Genomic DNA, 12,832 nt, shown 5'->3' on the forward strand with positions numbered 1-12,832 from the left:
CAAGAAACTTGTAACCCATCCTGTGCCTGACTGAAAATGCATGTGTAATGCACTGAGTGTGCAAGTGCTCTGCTGTCCATAGTGCGTACCCTCGAGTAACTGGGTGAGCACGCTCAGAGGAAACATTCCCCCGTGCCCCCAGCACTGCCATAAAGAATGCCGGCCTTCTGAAACTTCCAAGCAAGTCTTAGAGGGTTTTTCTCCGTGACCAACTTTACGGTGTTGTTTTCTGGCAACCCAGATGGGACACTGCTATTGAGTGTCAGTGGATCTGTGGGATTGCAGGAATTCCAGCCAGCACTGAGGGATTCTTGGGGAAGACCTCTGATCCCCAGACCAAAGGCTCCAAAGTAAAGCTCCCCTGGTCAGATGTAAGGCATCCTTTTGGCTCTAGGAAACCTGCCCGTAAGTCCAGGCAAAAGCCCCACCAGCCTGGGTTACGGAGGGCTCTCCTGGAAACAATCTGGTAAAATTTCCGCCTGACATACTCAAGTATAGATATAGATATAGATTTCTATCTGGTATAGTGCACTCTGAACTTCTGAACATGTTTATATACATGTAGATTGTTACAAAATCTTAGGCGCACTAAAAGAAAACAGGCACTAGTCAGTCTAAGTGGAGGGGCATTTCAGAGAAATCTCTTGTTGGGATGTGTTTTTGGGACACTGGAAACAAACAGCGACTGGTTCTGTGGGAAACGTAACTAAAAGCAACGTAGTTAAATACTGTAATCAGTGGTGGCCGTTTGTATAAACTGGATGATGAGGAAAAATGGCCAATGAATGGCACTTTGAATTATAATGCAGTGTTACAGCTGATGTTGATTTTAAGGGGGGAAAAGTAATGGGACAAAGTTTTATACACCGATATGTTTTTCACTTCAAAGAACCAGCCTGAATGGCAAAAAGAGTGTGGTATAAATTTACCTCCTGGTGATCCTTTTGTCTTGCCTTTGGAAAAGGGTAAGAACAGGTCTTTGAAAAGGTGCTGCTCTGCTTGTGATATAGGACAAAGATGCTTAAAATTATATGAACAAGAGAAAGAAGATGGTTTAGTTAAGCGAGCTAAGGGAGGACGATGGACGAGCAGAAAGGCTCATCAAGTCCTTCTGGTCTCTTTGGCCATGACTGGACAAGTCACCTGAAGATGCCACTGGTGAGAAGAGTCTCCACTGCTGATCAGGGAGGGTGTTTATCGGTAAACACCTGTAACACTGAACACCTCCCAGCCTCAGAAGTGACACTGGGAAGGCTTGCCTGGAGATGGCTGGCCACCACCATTCAGCTCAGACCAGCTCTAGCCGAGACAAGGGCAGCCAGCCCAAGGGACAGGGGGACAAGCGTGCCACTGCAGGAAAGGAAGATGTTGAAGCTATTTGTGTTGCCACCACATCCTTGGGGGCTATAAAAAAGAGCAAAGCGAGGAGTAAATGCCAGTACATGAAGAGGCAATGTTCATCCAAGCAACTTGTGAAGGAGCACTGATTTTTTTAAACAAAGGCTTACGGCATGAAGAAACTGAAAATAAACCTGTCACCTGGTGTGATGCCACAAGCTGTCCAGATGGGTTCTGAGGTGTGTGGGAAGGGGAGGTGTGCTGTGCTCAACACACAGCTCCCTGGGTCCTGCCAGCACACAAGGTGAGATGGGGGCAGGGCAATACGCAAAGCCCAGCATCCAAGGAGCAGGAGGCAGTGGAGAGCTCAGGGTCTGGGGTCATCAAGTCTGCGTGGGTAACCCAGGTAAGCAACCTAGAAGATACCTGGGCAATCTGGTGAATCTAAATGTGATGGGGCAATGCAGCCAGTGATCACTAACAAGGTGCATGTATGCCAGCTGGGCTTAGCTGATGGTGCCCACTCCCAATGAGAACAGGTGGTTTCTTAAGAGCTGGAAACTTTCTGTCCTGGCATGGGAGGTTGCAAGAAGTGCCCACATCCATGTGGAGGAGCAATGCCTGCAGGTCAGCATCAGGATGCCCAGCTCTGTTGGCAATCCTGCCCGTGACCCGGCACATGTCCTAAGGAAAGCCACAGTGGTGCCTGGGGTTTCTCATGTCATGAGGTGACATTCCCAGCCCTGGCTGAAACAGCTTCTCTGTAAAAAGGGGGAATGCAACTTGTTCCCCACACTTCAGCTGTAAGCTAGGGCAGAAGATCCTTCCTCAGCCCCTGCACGGCCTTCAGCCCCAAGAACATGGGGGTGATGCTTGCTGTGCACAGCTCATGGCTGACACTGGGTGAGGTCCCAGCCGAGGCAAAGGACTCAAAGGGCATCTTCCTGAAAAATGAAGCACCCTGCTGGTGTGCCCAGGACTCCAGAAAGTGCCAAGACTTCAGGTCAGCAGAGAGACAAAGGCCTCGGAAAAGCTCAGCCAAGCTGTGCTAGGGGAGCAGGTGTGGCACAAGTGCTGCCAGTCTCACACAGCATAGAAGATGTGCTGGAGATCCCAGGGTGAAAACCACAGAGCTCCAGGGAATGCCACTATGTGATGCCCCAGCATCCCCAGCCTGGTGCCCGCAGAATCTGCCAAAGCAAAATCCAACCATCCCACCAGCAAGACATGGGATGCAAAGCCACATCTCCCTGGCCAGTGTGCACAGCAAGAGCCCTGCCTGGGCCACCAGGAGCTGAGCAGCCCCAGCCACCCCTGCCCACGGAGAAAGCCCTCACCCACACTGCACTGGGGACAGGGACATAAATGTTTGCCTTTTGGGACCTAAGATGAGACTTGCAAGTTCACATCCCTTTGTGGATCTGGCAGATAGATGTAATGGCTCAAGGAGAGGCCCCTCTTCATTGCTGCGTGCTGAAGCATGCACATCCCTGCCTACCATCCCCCCTGGTCATGCTGCCTGGGAAAAACCTTGCAGTGAAACCATAAGAGACCAACCAAAGATGTAACAGACAACTGGTGTCATTTCTACCCAGCAAAGATCAGAAAATGCGGAATACAGGTGAGCTGGACACAAGTAGGAAGCCTGCACAGAAGAGGTGCTTGCATCATCCGGCTGACCTGCAGAGATGACCCAACGCCTTGGAAGGAATCAGAGATGGCCCAGATCCAAGAATATTACTGCTTTAATTCATAGAGGGAGTAAATCAAATAAAAAATATAAATCCTCTTGCTTTGGACTCATGGTAATACATTGACTGCTGGGGAAGAAACCTCCCCTAGGACAGAGCGCTGGAGGCTCTCCAAGGGGGCTTCTTGCCTTCCAGCTCTGCTGGGCTGATAGGCACAGGGCTGTGGACTGGCCCTGTCCACTTCTGAGGTGTATAAAGCTCTTCTTCCAGCAAGGGGCAAAAAACATGACACCTGGAGATGAGAAACGTAGCCTTGTCACTAGGTGACAGGAGGAATGAGTGTTGAAGGCTGGAGGACAGCCAGAAATACTCCTCTGGCTACTTTTCCTTGAGAAATGCGTCAGCAGCAGCACTAATGCCACAATAATCATTAAGGAAAAAGACATCACAAGGCTGACTGGACGGACCAAGCCCAGGGCTGCAGTCTGGCTGTTGCATCTCTCCAGGGAGCCTCTGCTCTGCACCCCAGGATTGAGAGCTGCCAGTACCCAAACCCAAACCAAGCCCCAGGGGATGGGGAGCAGCACTCCAGCCCCTTCTCTGCTCCGGGATGGGGAGACGCTCTGGGTGCTGGGATGGGGACCGATGAGCTCCAGAGCCCTCGGCTTGGGCAGAGACCCACCTCTACTGAGGGGGGCTGGATGGGGCAACCAGCCTGGAGAAAGGAGAATGCAAAACACAAATACAGGCTGTACAGAGACCATCCGGCATGACCCTGTCTCCCTGCCCCCCCCCAGGTGCTCCCTGGGGTGGGTGGGCACAGGGAGAGATGTGGCAAGTGCTGCAGCCATGCGGAGAGGGAGCAGATGTCAGGCTCCACAGGGATGTGCATCAGAGGTCTGCCAGAAGCAAAAAGGATTTGGGAAGAGGCAACATGCTTGAAAGCATAGGGAGCAACAAAAGGCACTCATGCTGTTTACAGGGGCAAGGGACGTGCTTGGGGCAGACCTGCCTGGGGCCCCCCCAGCCCATCAGCAGCATCTGCAGCCACGTGGCACCTGCGGCCGCTGCCAGTGCCAAACCCCGCTCTCTATGGGGGCTGCTTTTCCAGCATCCTACAGGAATTGCAACAGCAGAGCCCCAGCCCAGCAGGCACTGGGGCAGAGGAGCTGTTGGCAGTCTGCCGGGAAGGTAAGTGTGCAGTGACAGGCACTGGGTTCATCCAAGTCTCAAAGGGAAATGGCTCAGCTGTGGTCCTGCTTGTCCGTGGAGCTGCCATCCTGTCTCCCCACGGCAAGTGCAGCATCAGGAGGGTGCAGCCACCAGCGGCGTTAGGAGCCTTTCCCAGTTAGCCAGGACATATCTCCAGTTCTAAAAAAGATTTTAAAACAGCAGTGCTGTAAGATGTTTCCCAGCACGCGCAAGCAAACGTTCTCGGTGTGCCTGGGCACTGCCCTTGGCGCTAGTCTGGTCATTGGTCCCCATCCCAGCACCTGTGCTGCTCTGCGCAGAGGCACAGCCAGCCCAGGCAGGACAGCAGTGTGCCTTCCTCTGCCCTCACTCACATGTCACTAAAATTGTCCAAAAACTCACATATGGATCCGCAATTCCATGTAAAACTGAGTTCAAACTATTTTTTTAACTTAAAACAAGCCCTTCTGGCATTCAGCTGAAAATTCAGGGAAAGCCACCAAACAGCAGGCGCCTTCCCATCTGAGTGATGTCCCAGCCCAAAGGCAGCTGCCTGCTCCCAGCAGATCTGTGCACCAGCACCCTGCAAAGGGGACACAGCAGCCATCCCGCCCACCCCCGGTGTGGCCCCTGTCACGCCCAGCCCCACCACCCAGCACTGTGGCATCGCACCCCTGCAGGGAGGGGCTGCAAAACAAGCACGCAGCCATAACCAGTGTCCTCACACTGGAATTAGGGACATGGTCCAAGCAGGGAGCTGGCTGTCCCTCCTGCCAGACCTTCACCCCCAGTGCACCCGGGACCCCAAATTGAACGTACTTGCCATGACGGACAAACAGCCTAAAAGGTACGAAAGCAGCAGGAGACAGAGAGAGAAAAGACATTCAAGTTTAGGCAGTCTGGCTTTCTCCAGGCTCACCAAACCCCACCATGGGGGCCAGCAGCTCCCCTCACAGCTGGGCTGCCCAGCAGATGCCACATCCCTCCCAGCGGAAAACCAGGCAGCCAGCAACCATTTCCTGATGTGCTGGAGATGATGGACACAGCCCTGCCCCAGTCACTGGTGGCTGGGTGGACACTCAGCATGCTCCCCATCCCAGGGATGCCCAGGGTGTCTGAGCTGGCTTGGGCTGCCTGGGTGCTAGGAGTGCTTTTCTCCCTGAGCTTTTGAAAAAGTCTGCTTTTATTCCAGATGTGGAAACACCCCAGGGACAGGAACCCACATTTCCCCCTCAGCTGTGACTCCCACTCTAAAGGCTCCTTCCCAGCTGTTATCACTTCTCTGGCGTTTGCCTTCCAGCACAGCATGTTCTGTCCTCCCTCTCTGCATGCAGGGATACATGCTCTCCTGTTGAAAGTCTTAAACACAAAGCAAAGGGAGAGAAATGCACTTTGCCTATGAGCTACACTCCAGTGAACCAAGAAGAGGCTGAGACACTGAGGGCCGGTGTCCTGGCACTGCAAGCTCTCCGGGCTTTGCTCTTGCAGAGAGTTGTGCACAGGCTGCACACTCAGCCTCTCTCTGTGGGTCCTCTCAACTGACGGGGTGCCCAGGGGCACCCCAGCATCAGGCAGTGCTGCCTTGGTGATGTGCCAGCACCTGGTGGCAGTGAGCACCACTGTCCCATCAAGTCTGTGCAAGGATTTGGATCCTGGTGTTTAAGATAAACCTCCTGTGTGCGGCCAGACCTGGAGGTGGTTGGGAGGCAGCACTGTGAGGATGGAGTGAGTGAGGCAGGAAGGGAGATACGAGAAGGGTATGGAGTGGGGAGCAGCAAGAAAGAGTTGCCCAATGTCCATCAGGGTCCTCCCTTGGGGTGTTCAGCCCTGCCCTGTACCCCACTGCTGCGCTTGACAGTTCCTGCAATACGTCTACTTACTCCACATCACGCTTTCGGATGCTCCTGCCAGCAGCCAGAACCTCAGCCACCTTGGATACAATAGGGTCGTAGTTCATGCTGGCCACAGCCACCACCTCATCGCTCCTAGGGCCAGGCAGAGCAGAGTGGTTAGGACAAGCCCAGGTGGCCACAGCTCCATCACCCAAAAAGCAACATGCTGGAGAGAAGCAGGAAGCAAAGATAAACACCCACTCCAGGGTCAGGACCCGTTCCAAGGCACGAGCACCATGGGGACTGCGCTAGTGGTGTGGGACAAGGGACAGGAGAGGGCTCAGAGCTGGCACTGCAGGCTGGTCCCACTGTTGCTCTAACCAACGCTCACATGCTGGCATGGTGAGCATCACTGGGGTGCCCAGGGCACAGAGACAGCATCTGTGGGATCTGTGGGAAAACATCAACAATGGTGGATCTGATGGTGGTTAAAAACCTAGACAACAGCAGGCATGCCCAATGGGTGCTGCCTTCCAGGCAGGCGATCCCTGCGCTGCTGCCCTGTACCGAGGAAGTGAAGAAGCGGGTGGTCAAGATTTCCCTGTGGGACACTCAGTTGTGCTGCTCCACATCTCATTCCTGATCCCCACCTCCAAGGGGGCAGAGAGTGCCCACCCCCAAGCTGCTTCACAGGCATGCTCCTCCCCAAAGCACTGGGACATCTGGGGTGTCCAATGCCAGAGTCCCATCAGCCCCAGTGACGAAACCCCTGTATCTATGGGATGTCCAGCAGTGCATCCCAGTCTGGCTGACCATCACCCACCAGGATGCTGGTGGCACAATGCAACCTCAAAGGCTGAATGGGAAACAAATGAAGCAGAAGGGAAGAGGATGCAAAAATGCTGGAGGAGCTTTGGCTAAAAGTCACAAGGCAAACAAGAAGGGGTCTTCTGCTTTGATGTTTGCAGAGACCAACGTGAGTGTAAATCCTCGAAGACTGAACCCAGGAGATGACTCACAAATAGATAACAGAATAGACAATGCAAAGATCAGAGAAGGTGCATAAGATATTAAACACTGGTGATGTTGTTGAGTAAGTTGCAGAGTAGAGGCACTCAGCAAATCAAGATTTGCTCTTCAATCCACTGCCAAAGAGCTCTGCGACCAACACAGCAAAGAGCAGCTGGGCGGAGGGGAGAGGTGGGGAGGCAGGGGGAACATATGCCTCATTCCTGGGAGGAAGAGAGCAGAGGCCATGTTTCAGAAGACATTTCATCTCTGTGGAGCCATGCTGAGCTCTGTGGAACAGCTGAAGTAATCTCTCGTAGCTGCCTCAAAAAGCCACAGGGTAACTCCATCTCAGAAGACTAACTATTTCAAAAGGCTCCGATTCCTAAATAAGCTCACTACAAATAAGGGAGAGCAAGTCAGAAACAGCGGCGGTCTGGCTTCCTCATCCCATGGGTGAGCACAGGCGTGCAGAGCAGACCAGGAGCCCAGAATCTTCTCTGGAACCACTAGAGCTTGTCCACAGCTTGGTTAGTCCATACCACCCAGACCCAGAGACGGGCCGACAGCAGCTCCAGCACCAGCTGCTGCTTCATGGGAGCAGTCACAGGAAGGGGGGAACTGCTGCACTGCCAGGAGCTGCAGAGCAAGACTTGGTTGCCATTGGAAATCCCATCTCAAGCATCCTTAGCTCACTGCAGAGATGTGTACCTACAGCAGAGGGGATTTCTGATAGCCTGCAGCTCTTCCATCCAGCAGGTGAGGTGAGCATAAGGAGTAACATACAGATGTTGACGGGCAATACATTCCCACTGGAAAGCAGGTGTCTGTGGCAGGCAGCGAGGGTAATTAACCACCCGAGAAGATTACAAAGCATGTATGTGTTCAGCTGAACTGCCTGCTGGGCTGTCACCTTTCAGAGCTGCTGCTGTGATTTAGAAAAGCTCTTCACTTTCTGAGCCTGCATCTTCTCTGCTGTCACACTTGACATCCTGCCTCATGTAAAGAAGGTCCTCCACCCTCCCCAGGACAGGATCCCATTCCCTAGGGGTGTAACTCCAATTATATGTGCAAGGACTCATGAGTTTTCTTTACAAAAGACAGCCAGCCTCCTCCCAAGATGCTTACAGCAGTACCTGAAGGCACTGCAGTGCAGATTTCCTCTTCTCCTGTTGTCCCAAGCTCAGAAACACAAACAGCCAATGATAACCCCATCCCAACATGAACCACAGTCTGGGGAGACCCTACAGGCATTTGTTTCCATCGCACAGGGCTTCAGCCTTGGCTACTTCACCATTGCTTGATGCTCAGCACACAACAGGGTCTGAGGCTTCACAAGTCCTGCGTGGCTCTGCACCAGCTTCACACCACACATCACAGTCTTGAAACTTCTGTGGTTTCCTCTGTGTTTGGTTTCCTGGGTACAGTCAGCTCCCAGCTGGGAAACACAAAGTGGTTGGAGAGACCTATCCATCAAAACCAGGGGGAGATGTGCTGTTCCAAGGGAATGAAAAACCAAGGGGTGTAAGGGAAAGGAAAGGGAGATGCAATCCCACCAGCTGCCCACCAACTCAGCCTCAAGCCCAGCCAGTGCCCGACACAACCAGCTGGGAAGGTGGATGCAGCCCAAACACTTCCATCAGCAAGACATAGGGTAGGTGGTCCTTCTGCAAAATAACTCATGGGGCACTGGTGAGCTGGAGCCTTATCCCATATCAGCAGTGCCTTTTAAACATTTCTTCTGACAGATGGGGAAGCCAGGAGGAACCCCTCTTATTTTTTCACAAGGTCTTCAGAGGAAACAGGAGTGCTCTTCCTGCACCTGGGATTTGGAGCCACCAAAAGTCTTGGTGTAAAGGCTGAGGGAAGATGGAGCACTGTGGACAAGCACTGTGTCTGCAGGGTCTTCCTTTCCTCTGGAGGGTGCAACGCAATGGAAGTAGGGCACCATGAAGAAGACAACCACAGCAACTTCCTGGATCTCCCAAGATCTCCAAGGTCCTAGGGGTGGGATGACCTTGGTCTATTTTGGCTGAGGTGCTGCAGTGAATGCAGTGTCCCATGAGGATATCTGCAGAGCACCATTCCATACACCTCCTGGCACAGGGCCTCACACTGACCCCTCCACAGCTCACACAGCTCTGAATGGGGATAAGTAAACAGCTTTCTTCAAACTCTGAGGAAAGAAGAGTGTTATTGTGAAAGTCAGTGCTGAGGACAGGCTCCAGGAGTGTGAACCACTAGCAATTCATGCAACAACCAAGACAGTGCGCACCAGAAGAGTCCAAACCATTGGGTGGGCACAGCAGAAGGAAGCAGGAGGGGATGGTCGATTTGGGACAGTGTCCTCAGTCCAAAAGCATTAGCACCAACTAGAAGAACTACCACCAAACAAGAAAAAGAACTGCTCCCGGTGGTGTCCCACCAAAGCCAAGATGGGGACTTGATTACAGTCAAGCAAAACATTGGGAGATGCACTGGCCAGCCCCTTGCCAGCCAGTGCTCCTCCAGTACCTCTGGCTCTCAGCGCGGGATGCCATCCTGGTACCCAGACACCATCTCCAGGAGCCTCTCCTGGATGGCAGAACAACACAGTGCTTAACAGCAGACCCCGGACGCCCACCCACTGGTGTGCTGCTGCCCACGGAGCCTGGCTTCCCTGCGCTGGGCAGTCTGCCTAGGCAGACACTGTGGCATGCTGAGCATCAGGCCACTGCACAGAACAGGGATTATGCACCTTGCTCACGGCTTTCCTTTTGAACAGACTCTACAGACACTCAATTAAAGCAATCTGACATTTCCTTTCTAATTAGGATTGGGACAAATAGCTAAATGCTCATGTATGGAAAGGAAGAATAGAGGTTTCAAAGAAGATTAGATGCTGGAAAGAAATGCATGTCAGTGCAGCTCGTGGATGCTCAGCCCCATCTTGCTGCATGTGCTGGACGCCAGGGACTGCTAGCAAGGCCAGGGGACCTGAGACGGGGCAATGCAATGGCTGCAGAGCGGCTTCGCAGGGGATGCAGCAGCAGAAGTGCACACAACTCTGCAAACCACTGCAGCAAACCCACCACAACCAGGTTTTTATCTTCCACTGTCTGACACTCACTGAGCAAACTGTGTATTTTAAAATGCCGCTTTGGCAGTTAAGTGATTTGAATGCATTTCAGAACCCTGGGGCGGGGGGGGGTGGGGGTGGGGGTGGGTGGGGGGCGGGAGGGAGAGCCCTGTGGCTGCAGCTGTGGAAGGGGAATGTCCCCCTGCAGCAGCTCTGCCCAGCACAGGTGGTGCCTTGGCACAAACCCACCCTTGTAGGCAATTTTGGCCAAAGTGCCAGTGAGCTCAGAGGTGCATCCACATGCAAAGGGCCCCTGGGTCCTGGCAGATGCTGGAGCCTTAGCGCCTGCAGCAGGTTTTTATCTGGGGTACACAGGCACCAGGAGGAGGGTGAGCACTGGGGACCTGGCTGGCTTGCACCATGGGATGATAAAGCGAGCCCTGTGCCTCTGCAAGCCCGATGGATACATCTAATGCCAGGCTTCATCTGGGAGCAATGGGGGCAAGTGGCCACCCTCGGGGAGGGGGATGTGGAGGGGAGGCTGTGAGGGACATTGGGCAGGGGACAGAGGCACAGTGAGCCCTGGTAAGAAGATCTCTGCAGATCATCTCCCAGTCCCTGCCTGAACGCTGCTGCCAAGTAGTTCGATTGCTGAGCCAGGCAGACCTTCGCTTCCCTGGTTTCATTCTCCCCATCCTTAATATTAGAAAGCACTTCAAGAGATCCCCTCCATCTCCAGGTGTGAGGAGGCTCTGTGGCCATTGATTTCAAGATGGGATGGAACTAAGGCAACAAAAGAATAAACAGCCACAAATATTTCTGGGAGAAATTCACAGGGCATGGTCTTGCTGGTCTAAACAGCCAGCATGGCTCAAGAACAGCAGAGGCAACACACCCTGGGCTGTCAACACACCTCAGGAAAATATTCCCAGATAGTCTCCCAGCTCGGGGGAGAGCTTGGTTCAGGACAGGTATGATGAAAGCTCCTGAACTCTTGCTAACCTTCACCGCTTTTTTGAGCTTAATTTGTCAAACCAGAAGCAGAGACAGTGATGCTCCCAGTCCAGCCCTGGTCACAAATCATTAACACAGCAATGAGGTGGGGGAGGAAAGCTTTGATGGGAATTGCCAGCAACAAATTAATAGAAGCCATTATCTGCTCTCAGATAATACGTGAATAGACAAAGTGCTTACATCTGGCAGAGACATTAGGTCCAAACACCAGTTTAACTTGCTTTATGCTTAGCACATGGTTTCTCTAGGGCCTTTCATTAATGTCCTACAACCTCAGTGTCCAGAGAGGGACTGACTGACAGAAGCTCTGGCAAAAATATTTTCCAGCCTAGCGGAACAAGCTTGGACAAATGCTTGTGTAGGAACATGGAGAAGAGAAACACTTACTTGGTATAAAATGCAACAAACTTCAATTCATCTAAATCTCCCTGAATGACAACATCGTCGAATCCTTCCCCATGGCCTGGAACGCAGAGAAGAAGAAGTGGATTCAGCAACAATTCCCCTGGATCCAGCTCTAGCCCCTAAACCAGAGTGTTTCAGTCCAGAGCTACACGAAGAGCATCCTGCAGTCACCAAGAGACCAGCACCAGAAGATGAGGGTACCAAAGAGCACATCTCTTGTTCAGAGAAGTGCAAGTTCAGGGAGACTGTCTCTGTTCATGCTGGGCCATTCCTCGTGACCAAAGCCATTCCCCTGGCCATGCACCCCACGCCCATGAGCAGGCAGGATTTGGAGGAGATACCAATACCCTCAGGAGCCAGGAAGGGAAGCAAACCAAGGCAGAGGCTGGTGTGGAGGGTCCGCAGCAAAGGGGGCTGACTGTGGCCTCTCTACCACAGGACACCTCCACTGGCACAAACTCTACAGCAGACGTGGGGAACCCCTTACCTGCATATCGGATGCTCTTCCCGAACATAGCGGTCCACAAATACGGGACTGTGCTGATCTCCATGCCGTGGGCCAGCATGTTGAGCGCAGCTATACGGCCTGGAAAAGAGAAGCAGCAGAATAAGCAAGGAAGCTCCACGCTGGGGCAAGCGTTGTGGCCTGCCCTCAGGTCACAGTGCAGCGACATCTCTAGTCCCAGAGCAGAGGGAAACCAGGACTTGTGCTTAGGCTAAAAAAACAAACAGAGCAACAAGCACCAGCAAGGAAACACACTGCATCATCTGAGGCTGGGCTTGGGGTCCTCCCCAAGTTAGGACCTGTGCCCAAGCTAACACTAGGATGTGAGCTCCTAAGTGTCCCAGGGCAAGGAGATAAGGCTCCTGCAGCAACTGCAGATGCCAGGGAGTACACAGTGTTGTATAGGAAAGCCTGTCCTTGGGCACCTCTGTGTTTGTAACGAGGTGTTGTTAGGCCATGCACATCAAGAAGGCTGACAAACGAAATCGTATTGAACAGGATAAAATATACGTGCTTCAAAATGTTTAATGCAACTACCCTGTAGTTGACAGTTATCTCATTCTCTCACCAGAAGGCTCAGAAATTTCTTGGCGATCTAGAAAAGGCTCTTTTCACCAATTTGCTGTTGCAAAATGAAGGGACTGAAAAGCACCTACCGTGCATATGGGCCATCTGCCAGTGCGGGACATTCACTTTCTTGTTATTCCTCAAGGCCAGCGGGAACGTGACAGCATCACCAGCCGCAAAGACTCCGGGGACATTGGTTTGCATCATCTGCAGGGGGAAGCAG

General features: G+C 52.8%; 1 protein-coding gene across 10 annotated transcripts in view; it reads right to left on the reverse strand.

The window, feature by feature from the left end:
- Window positions 1-117: 117 nt before the first annotated feature.
- AIFM3 (apoptosis inducing factor mitochondria associated 3) overlaps window positions 118-12,832 on the reverse strand; it is a 53,673-nt gene continuing 40,958 nt past the window's right edge. For 3 of the 10 annotated variants that reach the window (XM_055700581.1, XM_055700585.1, XM_027806014.2), the window contains 7 exons: window positions 12,699-12,816; window positions 12,025-12,123; window positions 11,520-11,595; window positions 9,575-9,634; window positions 6,101-6,205; window positions 5,040-5,060; window positions 118-4,400 (listed from right to left, as the gene is read on the reverse strand). In XM_055700581.1, coding sequence (XP_055556556.1) covers window positions 4,361-4,400; window positions 5,040-5,060; window positions 6,101-6,205; window positions 9,575-9,634; window positions 11,520-11,595; window positions 12,025-12,123; window positions 12,699-12,816 — 519 coding nt within the window. In that variant the 3' untranslated portion in view covers window positions 118-4,360. Of the gene's footprint in view, window positions 4,401-5,039; window positions 5,061-6,100; window positions 6,206-9,574; window positions 9,635-11,519; window positions 11,596-12,024; window positions 12,124-12,698; window positions 12,817-12,832 lie in introns of those variants that run through there. The other 7 variants (XM_055700583.1, XM_027806017.2, XM_027806015.2 and 4 more) reach the window with 6 other exon arrangements.

The sequence above is a fragment of the Falco cherrug genome, chromosome 1 (assembly GCF_023634085.1).
Source record: "Falco cherrug isolate bFalChe1 chromosome 1, bFalChe1.pri, whole genome shotgun sequence".
Lineage (NCBI taxonomy): Eukaryota > Metazoa > Chordata > Aves > Falconiformes > Falconidae > Falco > Falco cherrug.